Source organism: Orcinus orca, chromosome 1 (genome assembly GCF_937001465.1).
Source record: "Orcinus orca chromosome 1, mOrcOrc1.1, whole genome shotgun sequence".
NCBI lineage: Eukaryota > Metazoa > Chordata > Mammalia > Artiodactyla > Delphinidae > Orcinus > Orcinus orca.
The window spans coordinates 113750804-113768307 of record NC_064559.1 but is presented as its reverse complement, the minus strand read 5'-3'; the positions used below and the strand labels follow the sequence as shown (position 1 = coordinate 113768307).

Genomic DNA, 17504 nt, shown 5'->3' with positions numbered 1-17504 from the left:
GTTAGGCTTACTGAACAAATGAGACATTATGACATTCTGCAGAATTAACTCATTTGTATGAGTTAACTGTATGATTATAACCTATACCAAATGAAAGAAACAATAATCCAAAAATGTGATTTCTATCTGGCTTCAAATATTTTACTTTCCTAATTGCATAATTACTAGATACATATAGAGGAATAGTCTACAGTTTATGTATGACAACAGATTATCCATACAAGAATAACAGATTTTGATGTCTTTGTAAATATACTGAGAAGAAAAGCTATTTTTCCTAACTTTGCTCTCTTGGCAGAGATGGCTAATTGTCTTTGTTCTCTCCTTTATCAGTAATAAGATCCCCTTATCACCTGTGCGTATATACACTGAGAAAATGATTACAATTTCTAGCCTCCCTTACAGCTAGTTCTGTTTATATGACAAAGATCTGACCAGTAGAAAGTAAGTTGAAATAGTATATGACGCTGCTCGGAAGTGTCCTTGGTTGCTGTGGGGTGGGGGGTGGGGAAAGCGTCTTCTCCTGGCTTATTCTCCTTCCTGATGACTAGACTGTGGACATGATGGCTGAAGCCAGAGGAACTGTCTGGAACCACAAGGAAAAACTGCATTGGAGATGGTCGCAAACAAAATAGAAGGAGTCTAGGTCTCTGATAATCATTGCTCTCCATATCAGCCATGGATTACCTATATTTAAAGGAAAGACAAACTGCTCTCTACTGTTATGAGTTTTCTATCTGCCACAGCCAAACACAATCTTAACAATACAGCTTTGAACACACATTAAGTCAGTAGTAGTCACCTGACAAATTCTGTCTGCTGGTTTCACTTTCTCTGCTGCTGGAAGGAGAACCTGGCTCTGAAATGCTGCCTTCTGTTCCTCCCATCAGTGGTCGCAAATGGCTTACAGATACTTGCTCAATAAAAGATGTGCCATGCTTATGGAAGTACCACCATTCAAATATCTGTGACAAACAGAAAACATCTTTCACTTAAAATAGAATTAATCAGCAGATATATGACCTCAAATCAAAACATTCTCTCAAGATGTTCCTGTTTAATTCAGCATTTGAAATGTGCCCTCCTTCCAAAAAATAAGCCAAACACAAGATTCCCTGATAACACATGCCAAGCCAAGGTAAAATGCCTTTTTACAACTTTGTAATGAAATTCAGACAAGCTTAGGCAACACTAGAATACGTCTGTAAATAAAGCATTAAAAAAACAGTAAGAAGTGTTTAAGCTATAAATAATGTAACTTACATTATAATGTCATTTTAGTCTATCTGTAGCATAATTAAAAGAAAAACAATTTTGAAACAACTAGCATGGTGGATTAACCACTAGACTAGGGTTAGAATGCCTACATTTGACTCCCAATTCAGCCATATATTAGCTGTGTGTTTTGGGGAAGTTAACTTCTAACCTCTCAGAGCCTCAATGTCCTATCTAGTAAATATGGTTAACAAGAATTGTAAGTGCTTTTAAACAACAAAGTACTACTCCAGTATTTGGCAGTATTATTAATGTAGGTTAAGAGTCAAGTTGATTCCCATATTGAACCATTTAAAAATCAGGATATTCCTTTCTTTCTGTTTCCATGGTTTATCATTGTTATAAGAAGAGGAATCAAAAGCAGCTCTCTGTGTTGAATGAGCAGAATGTTTCATATTCGGATACTCCAGCCTTTTCAACTCCCTTTGCTGGCTCCTTTGGGTCTGAGCTTAAATGACATGTCCTAGGGAACTTTTCCTGATTCCACAGAACAGAAAGCTATGTTATGCACTCCCATTGGCTCTTTTATTCTCCTTTCAGAGTAATCTTTTTACTCGTAATAATTAGTTAAACAACTGGCTTTGTTGCTATTCTTCAGCTTCCAAGCACATTACCTCTTCAGGTAGAAATAACACAAGCAGCACAACTAGCTTTCTCATTTCAGGTGGTAAAAGAAATTATAAATAAACTTTGCTAATAAAAACTCATCAATATTTCAAGGGTAATGACACAGTTTAACCTTTAAAATGTTACTTGAATTCTTAAGTTTTGTAAATTTAAAATGTTGGTTTAAAAAAAGTAACAACAAATTTTAAACACTTTTACATATTACATATGTAAGTTATATATTATATAAATGTAAGTTTTCTCCCCTCCTTATAAATGAGGAAATTAGGACTCAGAATTCATGTGACTTGCCCAAAGTTATCAGATAGTAAATGGCAGAGTCAAGACTCAAAACTACATCTGCTGGTTCCAAGACCAATGCTCTTTCTACTACATCAGCTGTTTAAAGATAGTTTATCTTCTTTATTTAGATTTTTATATGCTATGACAAAATATGCTAAATTATGAGTAGGCTTTATAAATCAATAAATTTTGAGGCTTTTAATAACAGAGTTTTCACCCAGAATTCCTCAATAATTTTTTTTAAGTCAAGAGAAAAATTGCTTTCTCATCTGGTATTTCACTTCAACAAAATGGTCAAGTGTTCGTCCCTATTTAAAAAAACAAAACAAAACAAAAAACCACTCCAATATAAATGCTATTATTTTTACATTTCTACTATAGTTATAGAGCACCACCTAGAGATGAGAAAAAAATACAGAAAAATTTCATTGGCCATGCATGCCATAATACTTCCTAAGATTTTTATCTGTAGCAGTATTTTTCCAAAGTTTATACTATGAAACACCAGTTCCCAGGGATGTTAATAAAGATTATAAAAATTTTAAAAATATTTTTAAAATACAAATGATAGCTTGGTTAAATAAAGCAAGGGAAAGCTGAATTAAACAGGTTTCTTTATTGTGGCACTTCTTAGAATAACGTGGCCAAAATTCATTAGTGTATGTCATGTTGCTGCAAGCTTTCACACACACTATCTCATTTAATCCTCATAACTATTAAGTTGATTTTTTTTTTTTTTTTTGGCTACACCGGGTGGCTCATGGGATCTTAATTCCCTGACCAGGGATACAACCCGGGCCTCGGCAGTGAAAGTGTGGAGTCCTTTGGGGCTTCCCTGGTGGCTCGGTGGTTGAGAATCCTCCTGCCAACGCAGGAGACACAGGTTCAAGCCCTGGTCCGGGAAGATCCCACACGCTGAGAAGCAATTGAGCCCGTGCGCCACAACTACTTAGCCTGCACTCTAGAACCTACGAGCCACAGCCACAAGCCCGTGTGCTGCCCTAGAGCCTGTGCTCCACAACAAGAGAAACCACTGAAATGAGAAGCCTGTGCACCGCAATGAAGAGTAGCCCCCACTTACCACAACTAGAGAAAACCTGCACGCAGTAACGAAGACTCAATGCAGCCAAAAATTAACTAATTTTTTTTTTTTTTCTTGCGGTACGCGGGCCTCTCCCCGCTGCGGCCTCTCCCGCTTCAGAGCACAGGCTCCAGACACGCAGGCCCAGCAGCCACGGCCCACGGGCCCAGCCGCTCCGCGGCACGCGGGATCCTCCCGGACCGGGGCACGAACCCGCGTCCCCTGCATCGGCAGGCGGACTCTCAACCACTGCGCCAGCAGGGAAGCCCTAATTAATTAATTTTTTAAAAAATTAATTGAGTTGAGTCCCAAACCACTAGACCACCAAGGAATTTCCAAGTTGATACTATTATTATCTCCAGTGTACAGATGAGGAAATTGGAGCTTTAGAAAAGTTAATTCACTTTCTTGAAGTCATACAACTAAAGTGATGGTTAGCCTGTCTCACAAACTCTGCTCTTAAACACTCTAGAGAAGGTAACTGGCAGCCTATAAGCCTAATTCAAGACAGATAAATTTTTAGTCTGCCCGATGTTGCCGACATTAAAGTATTGGAAGATTTTATATAAAAACTTTATATCCAGGTTCTCTTGAAATTGTCTGAAAAAACTGGAAGAACTGGTCCTGGTAATACTGGTCTGCAAGTCCACATGGCAACAATTAGCTTTAGCCTTTTCTAGAAGGAGCATGTACTGTCCAGATAACCCAGTCTTCAAAGTAATAAAAATTTCAATTTTTACACTCTGCCAATTTTACTCATTTTTGTTACTAAGCCGAGCCTGCAAGCATTTACATCACAACCCACCTCCCACTACACCCCCCAACATACAATAAACAGTCTTTTATACACAAATGAATACTATCAATCTCTAAAAGTGGAGAGGAAGTTGCAGTGTTTTTTAAAATATTTTTTCACATTTTGAGAATGTGGAAAATTTTGAGAATGCTGATCTATAAGTATTTTTAATTATTATAATAACTATTTAAAGAGATTTGATTTTTAGATAAACACCAAAGGAAATGGAAGGAAGGAAATGGAAACTACTTACAAATATTAGTCCTGATATCAAAGAAGATGTCCCTGTAAGTGCCACATAGAATTTGGGCGTCAATGAATTTAAAAATACTGTCACTGCCAAAAAGAATAAAAAAATCAAAGTTAAAAAAAATAAGTACCCAAGTTACAAATATGCAGGTGTCTTTATGAGTGGAGGGACACAAGTAGTATTAATATCTAATATGAGATTCATTTGAGAAAATTGTAATTTTTAAAAAGCTACTTTAAATTTTCATTGTATCACATCTTTAAAATGCCTTCACATATGTAAGGGTAGGATTTTACACTGCTGATTTGTTAAATAAGCAAATCAAAATGAGATCATTTAGCTTGCTGTTGAGAATAAAACCAGGAATATCATAATTTAGACAAGAACTTTTGCAATTCCATAAGGATAATATGAACAAATATACTGTTACAAAGGAGGATTAAAACTACTTCCTAATTATTTTGGTGAGATACAAACCAGTGTTTCAAATTAGAGGGAAGGAAACAGTGTGTGTATTTGGTATGTCAGCTACAGAGGCAAAATAACCCAAAAAGAATAGCAAACTAAGAGCTTCCTAAACCTGATTCACTGAAAACCTGGACCACATTCTTCACTTCAAATAATTGTCTCATAAATACTTTGGGTTTTAGAAAGAAACAAAAATCTGTAAAGTCATTGACTCTCATCTAAATGGTGTATCTAGTTAATATGTAAAAAAAAAATGATAAACTCAATGAATAACATTTCACTGAGCATACAAACCATTAGTAGTCACTTCATTAACCTGTAACAGAAACACCAAATTAGCTTTTCAAACAGTCTAGGAAGGCCAATTTATCTAGCGTATTTTAGTGTGTTAGTTGCATCTGAATTTACATACTATGTTCTTAAAAAGTCCAAAACATTTCAGAACATTATCTCACAGTCTTTCATGTCATTTCACGGAATAGAAAAGGGGACATTTGCCTTCTCTTGTTACAGGAAAATAAAACACAGTACTGATAGTCATAAAGATCCCATAACAGAAATACTTCCATTTTAATCTGAGGTTACCAATTTGTAATGACATGGTAAGAGGCCCTGGCTCCCATCCACTCTGTCCTGGCTACAGCTAAAGAATAACATTTGCAGAATCCAAGGGAATCATCACCTCTTATACGTCTTTGTAACTTCAGCCCACACTACACAGCAAGCTCTCTACAAATGTTGAAAGAAGGAACTAAGGAAAGAACCCACTGCTGTTTGTGGCTCTCTTTCTCTTTACTTCCTGTACTGTTCTATTTTATTACTCAAGATAAAGCCTAAAACAGAGAACGGACAAAAATATCACGAAAACTATTTCCTGACAAAACTATTTTAAAACATGAGAATGGCTGGCTAAGATCGTGTTGGTTTCTTTCAGATTTTTATTGTCTGGGTGTGGGTTCTCTCAGCTGAGTGGCAAGAGAATCAAAAGGTGTGTATAAATTCTGCATTCAAGTCTGAAAATGCTCTCATCTGCCCTACCACCTGAAGCTTACATTTTATCAGGTGGCTTCTCCTCGGGTAAACGAGGACAGAAGGGAGAGGGCGGACCTTAAGAGCTTTAGGGAGGAGCCGGTAGTTGCAGCTCAGGTTTGGCAATCAGCTGCGGAGTAGCGGCCCAAGAGAAAAAGAACTCACTCGGTCGCACACACCGACTCATTCTGCGAAGCCCTCCAGTGATACTGAAAATCTCTGCCCTTTGGCCCTTGCCCCCGGCACCTCTCCTGCCCCCCAATCCCCCACGCCCGCCCGTCCCTCGGGAGCTCTGGGCCTCTCACCCGCTGCCAAATTCTCACACAGCCTCAGCGGGACCCTCAGAGCGTAAAGCAGCCCCAGCCCCGCCACGAACCACAGCGAGGCCCCAGTGCCCGCCAGCCCGGCCCGCAGCCGCTCCCTCCAGCCCAGCGGCGGGCTCAGGCCGGGAGCAGGGGCAGGAGGAGACGCCGCAGTTGCCGTTGCTTCACCTAAGCCGTCACCGTCCGCCATCTTGCCGCTCCCGGTGGCGCCGGGAGTTGGGAGGGGAGAAGGGCAGGAAACTGGGAGTCGGGAATCCTGGGATAGTGGCGGACCTGAAGTTGGCCTCTGTGAAGGCTGAGAGTCCCAGGGAACGGGGACCGAGAAGATTTGGAAGGTGGAGGAGCGCCCAAGGACTGGGGCTACCTATTCCTTCCGAGGGAGGGAAGGGGCGGATAGCGGCACCTATTCTGGAGGAACTGGGCTGAGATGTGACCCGGAGTGAAGTGTTTTAACCTCCATACGCGTGAGGGTCACCTTCCACCCCATTCCTGGGGTTGAAAAAGCCACCGACCGTTCCAGAGTCGGAGCAGCACTTAGCCCTTTGGACTCGGCTGCCATGGAGAGCACTGGTACTGGGAAAATCTACAGGAGTAGCGACTGCAATTTGGTCGGCCGGAGCTCGGGCGCCAATACCAGCCGAAGCACGCTCCCAACGTCCCATAGATGAATGGGGAAATTAATGTAACTCAGTGAGAAAAATATTAGACTTAAAATCATTTAAGTCACGCCGACTTACTGGGGCGTCGGCGCCCGGGCCCATGACCCACGCCCGTAACTGACATGGCGCCCTAGCGGTCGGCGTTTCCGGGCGGATCCTTCAGACGGCCTTCGCTGTGATTCCATCATTCGGCCTCCTTCCCGGCCTGCCTCGCGCCAGGGCCGGGCTGGGCCAGAGCAGCCCAAGATGGCCGACTTCGAGGATCGGGTGTCGGATGAGGAGAAGGTAAGGGGTCCGCCTCTCTTTTTTACCTCTTCCCGGGACAGGGAACGGGGCCCCGACCCGGCTGCGGTGGGAACCCCGGCAGTACCCCCAGAAGAAAGAAGCGTCTTGGCCTTTGCTGGCATACGCTCTCCGCAGTCGGGATGCTTCCCTCTTGAGGGGCTTTCCTCTGCCTCACGGTGGCCCCAGTTCCCCATTCCTCAACTCTCTTTTCCCCCCGGGCCTGACGCACAGCCCAGTGGCCTTCCTGCGAGAGAAGAGATTTTACCTTATTGAATCGTGACTGTGGACTCTTTTTTGTATTTAAGAGAGGGGGCGATGATGATGTCGCGACGTATCAAGAAGCAGTTATTTTACCGCCTTTAGCTGCTGGGGCTCACCCCATCCCCCCATCTTTAGCTATGATTGGGGCTAGCTTAGGGCGAGTCACTTCCTGGTCAGGGTGGCCTCTTAACTTCCCTTTTGCTCCTCCTTCCTCAGGAAGTGATTTTGCTGTCACGACTTCTCGACAGGGAGAGGTCTCTAAGGTGTTGGCCGCCTATCCACACACACCCCTTTTCCCACATGCTGTCGGCTGAACTAATTCGCAGTAATAAATGTGTAAGCCTCAGGGACATTTGCTTCAGGATTTGAACACCACTCTTTTCTGTGTAGACACTCCCTTGATTGTATGTATACGGCGCCCGCGGTGACTCCATCCCTTCCATCTTACAATCTTTTAACGATAATTTTTGAAAAATAGTTTTCCATTTCTTGTTAACAAGGCTAGCCAATGAGTTTTTCTTTTTAACTCCAGAAAGGTTTTATGTAGCACATAAACTTCATGTTAACACATTCAAGTCTGGACAAAGCATCCTGCCTTCTTTGGTGCTTCAGTGTGGTATCTTTTTGATTATAGTTGAACTTGACACTGAGTAATTTGTACAATTAATTTCTTTAAAAGTGTCTTAAATACAAGAGAATATTTCACCTTAGGTGGAATAACTTTTTTCCTGACAGCTGCACACCTTTCTTAACAGTTTGTCAGGCTTTTCAGTAAATATGTTAAAGATTTTAGAGTCCATGGAAATTACAATGGTTCATTACATAACTCGTAAAAGGACAAGAATTATGTCTTTTGTTTTCCACAGTGGTTTTTACAAAATGTACACCCTTGAATGCTCTGTAAATGTATCTGGGGTTTTCCTCTTTTAATAAAAGAGATTGGGATGGCAAAGGGGACTGTTCATGATCCAAGAGTCCTCTGTACAGAATAATTTGATATACATATGCCATGCCATTTTGAAACGCTGAAGAATGTGCTAAATATTCACATGCCGTTGAACAACTCTTCAGCATTAGATTTTCTCATACTTGGAAATTGATTCTCATAAATGTATAAGATTTGGGGGGAAAGGGCATTTTACACTGTATATGAACTTACGCTAGAGAGAAAACTATAATAAAATGTTTATTCTAAGGCAAACAGTTATGATTCACATGAAATTAAGTTACAGTGAAAATCATGGGATAACAAAACATTTGTTAGCCCAACTGATGGTCCTCTTACTTTAAGCAAAAATACTGTTACAGCAAAATTTCACTAAGAATTTAAGGTAATAAACTTTGAAGTTTACCAGTGTTGGGTTTTTGTTTTTGACACAGGGGTAGAATGCCTTTCTAATTAAACTTGGGGGGAAAATATGTATTTCAAAGTGTAAAGATGTCTTTGGGTATTGACAGTGTTCAAATTAGTAACATTAACAGCCTTGATTTTGTAATAGCAGATCTCTGACCAGTTTTCTCTTATATCCCAGCATACTTCTTTTGCTGTTTAATTTTAATAATGACAAAGCAAGCAAATCATAATTAGTAAGGTAAATCTACTGCCAAAAAATGTTGATGAATTTTATATTCAGTGAACAGGTTTTAGATTAACTACATTGTTTTCATTAGTGAGATAATTAAGAATAGCTGATATAAAAAAACTCATATAATAAATCCTTATGATTTGGGATTACTGAAATTTTGTTAGATTTTTATTCCCAGAGATGAAGTGATCTGTATTTCTCTGTTGTGGATCAATCAGTAAAAAGAAAGGGCTTTGACTTGTAAGATTACTTAAATTCTCCTTCACTTTTACACCTACCTTGACCCCTTTTCCTCCAGGCTTCTGATGCCTTTTAACTGAATTCAAGAATTGAAAAAGTATTTTTCCAAAAAGACTTGTTGATATGAATGTCTTAGCATTCATAAACAATAAGTGACCCTTAAGCGAGATTCTTGTTGTACAAAACTTTCATAACCAAGGCACTATTACAAACAAGATATTTTCAGGCTTAGTTTGTATATTGACTCTTCCTCGAAGGAACCGTGAAGTTTTCATTTTTTTTTTAATTTTAACTAAGACCTCAACTGCATTTGATTTGATTTTTTTTAACACGTGTGTCATGCCAAATATATTTTAATACTGCTTTTTATCTTTGTTACATTTTCTGAAAGCAGTGAACCCAGAGGTGAATTTGGTGGTGATGGTCTCTGGTTTCCTTGCAAGTATTTCTATAAAAGCTAGTAAGATCAACTATTCTCATAACCAACTGCTGAAGTTTTTTTGTTTTTTGTTATTTTTTTTGCGGTACGCGGGCCTCTCACTGCTTGCGGAGCACAGGCTCCGGACGCGCAGGCTCAGCGGCCACGGCTCACGGGACCAGCCGCTCCGTGGCACGAGGGATCCTCCCAGACCGGGGCACGAAGCCGTGTCCCCTGCATCGGCAGGCGGACTCCCAACCACTGTGCCACCAGGGAAGCCCACTGCTGAAGTTTTTATCACTTTATAAAGAGGAAGTTGGTTTTTTTAACTTCTGCATTGTTACCTGAAATGGTCATGATGAGCTGCCTAAATAAAACAGGAAGTTGAAAGTATAATAACTTGCAGAAATAACTACTTTTAGTTTTATCTTCAAGTTCAGTTTCTGAGAATGAGCTCTACTCCTCTAGTTACTTAGACTTTTCAGTTACTTGGTTCCAAAATGAAAAGATGCCATAATTAGGAAACTTGAGGTATGAGGTGAACTATGTGTTTGGATTCTTTGTACTGACTGTTTCCTTTATTTCATGATTCAGCATTTTTAAAACATAAATGCAGACTGAATTTTAGGGCTGAAAAAAGTGCTAATAGCACATTTTTTTCCCTTCAGCCTAGCTAGTAGAATATTTGTGTACAACTTCAAAAGTACCATAACTGAAAAATGGATCCCTTTGCTTTTAGTTTAGACAATACCATCTTTAAGGCACTTTTTGAGAAATGGGTTTATCAAAATTATTTAGGAGAGATGTGGAAAATGTTGTAAATAGATACTGAAATTTGAGGGCTCTGTTAGAGCTTATGAAAAATATTTATACTTTTAAAGTGGATTTCCTTGATTATGTGTTACCCCTTTAATTTAGTAGGTGAGTTATTACCCTTACAGGGCGAAATAAACCCTAAAGCTTAATTGCCATGGCTATTTTGTGATAAGTCGTTGACTAGAATTAATACTACCATTTTTAAATCTTCTCTTCTGTTAGCTTTGCTGAGTAGTATTCATATGATCTGTTACAAAATCCTTGGACAGGAGCATAAAGCCTAAGCAGGTACAAACTCAGATGCCAATCTTCGGTGAGGAGCGTAGGTTCATTATAATTTCTTCTAGAACATCTAGCTGTTTTATTAGGACCAGCCTTAATGCTAAGCAAAGCAGTGTAATTTGTCAAAAAATTCAGACCCCAGGTTGGTCTAATTCAGAAGCCATGCTTTTTTCACTATACTGTTTTTAACATGTATCCGTGAATGAAGAAATCAGAATAGAGTCATCCATTTAATGAATTATAAATGAGGTATTGTGGGGTAGTGGGAAGGAATGATTCTGAGCCTCAGGAGATTTGGCCTCTCCTTGCTATGCTTTTGGTCACCAGTGTGATTTTTGAAAATTCACATACCTCTGTGGGCCTCGAAAGTTTTCTTCTAAAATAGGTAAGGGAAATTGGATCAGACTGACTGAACAAAGTTTAATGAACTTTTTCAAACTCTAATTAAAAAAAAAACACACACACAACTCTAAGAAACTGAAACATTAAAATGTTCCAGGAGTTTCTGTCATTGTTTACTTTGGCACATTTGCCCCATAACGAACCTGTGAAATTCTTGGTTACTGCAAGCAAGTCTTTTTATCTAGTGCCTAGCATACTACCAGGTACATAGTGTAGGCACAAGCTATTGGTATGAAAGAGACCAATTAATCACAGGTTCATTCATTCTTATATTTCCCCAGCTCATGCTCCCTCATTCTCCCTCCCCAATTATTTCTGGTAATCTGTAGGTATTTCTTGTGTTCAAGAATGTGTCCACACTCTGGGTGCCTCTTCCAGCATTCATTGTGCCTGAGCATCTACTGCCGTTACTGGTGCTCTGTCATGGCACTGCTAAGAACATTTGATCCCCTGGGAGCATTTTCCTAATAAATTCCATAAAGTTCCGAAGCCTTATTGCGTATCAAAATCAGTATGTATACTGTTGTCCCTAGGTATCTGTGGGGTAGTGGTTCCAGGACCCACGCCCCCCCATACCAAAATCCGCGGATGCTCAAGTCCCTTATATAAAACGTTGTAGTACAGTCAGCCTTCTGTTTCAGCATCCGTGGATACAGAGGGCCGACTATGTATACTTTGAACCTTGAAAAACCCCTAATAAAAGTATTTCCTTCATCTTCTATAAGTTCTCTCCTTTAGAGCTCAGAAAAACACACACTGTAGGATCAGGTGTCATTGTTCTTTTCTGTCTCCAGAAAACTCCTTCATCTTTTTGAAAAAAATTAAAAAGTTAAAGTCCTTTTATGGATCAGCTCCTGAAAATAAAAACCCTGGATAGGGGAAACTAGTCGTGATAATTTTTTTTTTTTTTTCCCCCAGTACGCGGGCCTCTCACTGTTGTGGCCTCTCCCGTTGCGGAGCACAGGCTCCAGACGCTCAGGCTCAGCGGCCATGGCTCACGGGCCTAGCCGCTCCGTGGCATGTGGGATCCTCCCGGACCGGGGCATGAACCCGTGTCCCCTGCATCAGCAGGCGGACTCTCAACCACTGCGCCACCAGGGAAGCCCAGTCGTGATAATTTTTGATAGACAGTTTGACTACTTACGGATTTCTGAACTAGGTGATAATTTTAATATGTACTTACTATTATTTTCCCTTCTCCCTTTATCAGAACCTCCTGCCAACCTCTGCATTTCTGCTCATCCCACCATTATTCTCTTTTAGTCACATAGGGTCGGAACACTGCCATCATCTTTTTTCATCCTTAACCTCTCCTCTCATGTTCAATTAGTATTTCAGTCCTGTAAATTCTTCTTCCTATCATTAGGTTCTCTTCCTCCATTTGCATTAGTCTTTTTTAAAAAATTATTTTGAGTATATAGGAACTATAATCACATGCTTAAAATGGTAGGAAAGGACATGAGTAAAAAGTCCCCTCCCACCTATTTTCCAGCCACCCAGTTCCCTTGAGCAGCAGCCAATGTTACCAGCTTCTTTTCTATTTTATTTTATGTATTTATTTCTATTTTATTATTTTCAAATAGGTAGGTATACTTTTCATTGAACAATATGTCTAACCTGTCCACATTCCTATTACCATTTTCTTCATACAGGACCTTTTCTTATGCTTGGATTATTTTTAACAACATTCTTAATTGTTCTCTTTGCCTCCAGCCTCCCCTTTTCTTTCTATATTTTCACTGATTTACCATCTTCATACTACTAAATTTTGAGCATCATGTAAAATTTATCTTTGCTATAACTGCACATGTATATTGTTAGGGCAGTGTCTCTGGAGATGGAATGTTCAGTTGAGTGGATCATTTGACATGTATGTTGTGATATATATAATGTATAAACAGGAAGACAGCATGATACCAGGCTGCACTAAAGAAAGGTGGTGGGTTTATTGGAACATGAGAGAACTTTGCCTTGTGAATTCTTTGTTTTGCATCTAGGTTACATTTAAGTGCTTATAATGTGCTAGATACTTTATGCATTAAAATGTATTCATCTCAAAATATCCCCATAGGCTGCTTACTCCATTTTAAGTTGAGTAAACTGAGGCACATTTCAGGTTAAAAAATATATAACCAAGTGTCCAGAACTAGTAATAGTAGAGCAGATGCAGTCTGCTGGTAATCTACTTCCAGACCTGTGCCTTTACCCACTTTGATTCCTTTGAGTAGTTAGTAGGTAGTGAATTGAGATAGCAAACAATTCTACTGAAATAATGACATAATCCTAAACTGCAGTCAAGTTTAATGGTATAGTGATGTGGATGCTTGTATAGACACTGAAATATTGATATTTTCTGGTCATGACTGCATTATAATTACTACCAAATTTGGGGGATGCCCTGGCGGTCCAGTGATTAGGACTCTGCACTTTCACTGCCATGGGCCAGTGTTCAATCCCTGGTCCAGGAACTAAGATCCCGCAGCGAGGGGGAAAAAATTACTACCAAATTTGCATAGTGCTCTTTTGAGCTTCTACAAATATGCCACTAAGAATTCTAGTATTTAAAATGTGTTATAAACTGAAGGTATTGAGAAACATGACTTCAGAAGAGCACTGTTTGTCTTCTTAAGAACCTCAGAACATTATTGCCTACAGCAGAATTGCTTATGTGTTTCTTTCAAAAGCAAGATTTCTGGGTTCTTTCCTAGACCAGCTGAATCAGAATTTGGGGGGACCAGTGCTCAGGAATCTATTTTTAATAAGCTTCCCAATAATTATTGTGCAACTTGAGAACGACCATTCATATCATAATCCTCTGCCTGTTAAGTTCAGAAGCTTGATTCATCAGGATAGTAAGGGACAAATTCATATTAGCTAGGTTGATGAAACTAGTGTTTAAAAGGAGGATAGCAACTAATTTAATAAATACAGGAGGGCTTAGATTCCTTTTTTCAAGTAGATCAGATACATAGGAAATCAAATTATAATTTTCTCAGTTTAAGCATGGAGTCAGAACCAGAGATGTTAACTATACAGTCTAACATTTCAATGGTGTTTTCCTCCATAGTAGGGATATATATCCAACACCAAGACCAAGTCAGATCTTTGCGTAGTGCACATTCTAACTTTTAACAGCAGTGGACTTTCTTTCTCTAGACAAATTTTACAAGGCTGGAAGGAAGTCATTATATATCAAAATTTTGCATATTGCAGTTTCTCCTGCAGTCTTTACCCTCTTAGTTAATGGCACCTTCATTCTTTAGTTGCTCAGGCCAAAAAGTTTAGTGTCATCTTTGATTCCTGCTTCTCTCACAATACACATACTGTCTATTAGCAAATCCTATAGGCTGTGCCTTCAAAACATACCTAGAACTTGGCTGTTTCTCATCATACCCCTATTTCAACCACTCTGGAAGAAGCCACCATGATTTCTCATGTAGATTATTGCACTGGCCTCTCTGGTCTCCCTGCTTCTGCTTTTGTCTCTCCATAGGCAGTGTGTCCTCAATGAAACACCCAGAGTGATCTGGTTAAAAAATGTAAGTCAGAATATGTCACTCCTCTGCTCAGAATCCTCCAGTGGCTTCCCATCTTTTTCAGAATAAAAGTTTTTACTCTGACTACAAGTCCCTACATGATCTGGGATTTACCTCTTTACCACTTATGTCTCTGACCTTATCGCCTACCTATTCTCCCCTGGTCCTCTCTAGCCACACATCCTCACTTAATGGGTCTTTGCATTTGATCTGTCCTTTGGAGTTCTCTTCCTTCTATATCCCTCACTTCCTTCAGATATTTAATCAGAAATTACCTTCTCAGTGAAGCCCTCTGTGATCATCCTGTCCAGTTCCAATCTACCATTTTATATCCTCTTTCCCTGCTTTATTATTACTCCTTAGCATTTATCACTAGCTAGCATACCATGTAGTTTAGTTGTTTAATCTCATCTATTGTTGGGCTTCCCTGGTGGCACAGTTGTTAAGAATCCACCTGCCAATGCAGGGGACACGGGTTCGAGCCCTGGTCCGGGAAGATCCCACATGCCGCGGAGTAACTAAGCCCATGCATCACAGCTACTGAGCCTGCTCTCTAGAACCTGCAAGCCACAACTGCTGAGCCCACATGCCACAACTACTGAAGCCTGTGCGCCTAGAGCCCGTGCTCTGCAACACGAGAAGCCACCACAATAAGAAGCCCGTGTAGCCCCCGCTCGCCACAATTAGAGAAAGCCCATGCACAGCAACAAAGACCCAATGCAGCCAAAAATAAATGATCATAAATAAAATAAATATTTAAAAAATCTTATCTATTGTCTCTCTACCCACTATGATGTAAGCTCTGTAAGGACCATATACTGTTGAATCATCATTGCCTAAAACAGTGCCTTCATAGTAGGCCTTCAGATATTTGTTGAATGAATGAGTGAATGAATCTTGCTTGGATAGTATTTTTTTTTTTAACATCTTTATTGGAGTATAATTGCTTTACAATGGTGTGTTAGTTTCTGCTTCATAACAAAGTGAATCAGTTATACATATACATATGTTCCCATATCTCTTCCCTCTTGCGTCTCCTTCCCTCCCACCCTCCCTATCCCACCCCTCTAGGTGGTCACAAAGCACCGAGCTCATCTCCCTGTGCTATGCGGCTGCTTCCCACTAGCTGTCTATTTTACGTTTGGTAGTGTATATATGTTGGATAGTATTCTTAATTTCATAGTTAACTAACTCTTAGAGGGCAGACTAATTTCCAAGTTTTGCGAAGCAATATTGAGGACTCCAGTACTTCCAGATTAATTTTTGTTAATAGAACTTCCCACACAGAAGGCTTTGGCAGTTCTCCATTACCTTCAGAATAAAACCAGAATTGTTGTTAGCGTAACTACTGCCATCTGACTCATTTTACTCTTCCTTTCGCTTTTATTATCTCCAAATAAATCTGTTTCTGCCAAACTGGTCAGCTTACAAAACACTGTTTTTTCCCTACCTTTTTTTATTCTTACCAGTTCCCTTATTTGTAATGCCCTCCCTCTTTCTCCCACCCCCCCTACTATTTAAAACACTTTGTAGAGCCCAGCTTAGATCCCCTTCCCTGTAGTTGTCTTTAACCAGCCCAACCCATATCCATCTCCTTCCTAAAAGTTCCATGTTGTATATTGTCTATAATACTCATTTGGCAGTTTTGGTGCTTTGAATTAGTTATTTTTAAATGATTGACACATCTTTACTGAGAGCTATTGTTTGTATAAGTTGTTTTGCTAATAGTGGTAAAGTATACAAAGATTTGAAAAGCCAGGATGCTGACTGTATGCTTGTCTTATGTTATTTGTATCCACTGTGAAGATTTGCACTTAGTATTAGCTTAAGGTAGTGGCTTTCAACCTTGACAGCACATGAGAATCACCCTAGGAAGCTTTTAAAAATTCTGGTGCCCAAGCTGTACCCCAGGTCTATTACATCAGAAGCTCTGTGGGTGGAACCCAGACATCAGTAATTTTAAGGCTCCCCAGGTGGTTCTAATTGTATAGCTTCTTCAGAACCAAGGCTTAAGGCAAAAGGGAATTTGTTGGCTTACTTCTTTTGCCATTCTCCTTTTTTATTTTATTTTATTTTTTTTGGCCGCGCCGGGTCTTAGTTGCGGCATGCGGGATCTAGTCCCCCGACCAGGGATCGGACCCAGGCCCCCTGCATTGGGAGCTCAGGGTCTTACCCACTGGACTACCAGGGAAGTCCCTGCCATTCTCCTTTTTGTCTTTATCTTTAGTACTCAGCTCACCTCAGTGCCTGGGACCCGATAAAGTATAGTTTGTTTTGTTTTGAGTGAATGAACAAATTGGTAAACACAAAGATTCAATAACATCTAGGCATTTGCTTAGGGAAAGAAAGTTAAGTATCTACTATGTCTAAGTCCGTCTCATGTTACCTCATTGGATTCTTAAAGTAGTGCTAGATATATGAGCAGGTATTATACTCACAGATGAAGAAACTAAGACCCAAGTAATTAAGTGCTAAAGCTGCATGTGAAACCAGATCTGACTTCCAATGATTTTGGGAAAAAAAAGTAAATTTGGTAAAAAGATATACCTTTAAGTTAGAAATACCATAACGTGCCAGATATGCACCAGATCTTAAAAGCAAAATGCTTCTTCCCACTGCATCTGTTTCCAAGCCAGCATGGGCCCTCACTGCTGAACTCTGCCTGTTTGGACTTGGCATTTGCATCATTGCTTTCTGGCATGTGAATCTCAAGGCGTTTGGGTGGATTTTCCCCTGATTTCTTAATTTGGTCCTGATTATTTCCAAAACAATACTCATTGTATCTGGCCCCTTGGAACTTTTTACCCATCTGCCCACTCTCCTAGGATTGGGGGTGAGAATGTATATTTTAACGAGTCGCTTTTGTGATCTTTTCACTCACTTTAGTC

The 17504-nt window shown here is 40.0% G+C and overlaps 2 protein-coding genes across 23 annotated transcripts in view; one reads left to right on the top strand and one right to left on the bottom strand.

The window, feature by feature from the left end:
- ST7L (suppression of tumorigenicity 7 like) overlaps positions 1–7481 on the bottom strand; it is a 150921-nt gene extending 143440 nt beyond the window's left edge. For 19 of the 22 annotated variants that reach the window (XM_033435350.2, XM_033435358.2, XM_033435364.2 and 16 more), the window contains exons 1-3: positions 6114–6321; positions 4315–4397; positions 803–965 (exon numbers count right to left, since the gene is read on the bottom strand). In XM_033435350.2, the coding sequence (XP_033291241.1) occupies positions 803–965; positions 4315–4397; positions 6114–6321 (454 nt within the window). Of the gene's footprint in view, positions 1–802; positions 966–4314; positions 4398–6113; positions 6393–6868; positions 7006–7340 lie in introns of those variants that run through there. The other 3 variants (XM_033435398.2, XM_033435366.2, XM_033435376.2) reach the window with 3 other exon arrangements.
- Positions 6943–17504, top strand: part of CAPZA1 (capping actin protein of muscle Z-line subunit alpha 1) — a 47499-nt gene continuing 36937 nt past the window's right edge. The window contains exon 1 of the mRNA XM_049710583.1: positions 6943–7075. Within this exon, the coding sequence (XP_049566540.1) occupies positions 7037–7075 (39 nt within the window). The 5' untranslated portion in view covers positions 6943–7036. The remainder of the gene's footprint in view (positions 7076–17504) is intronic.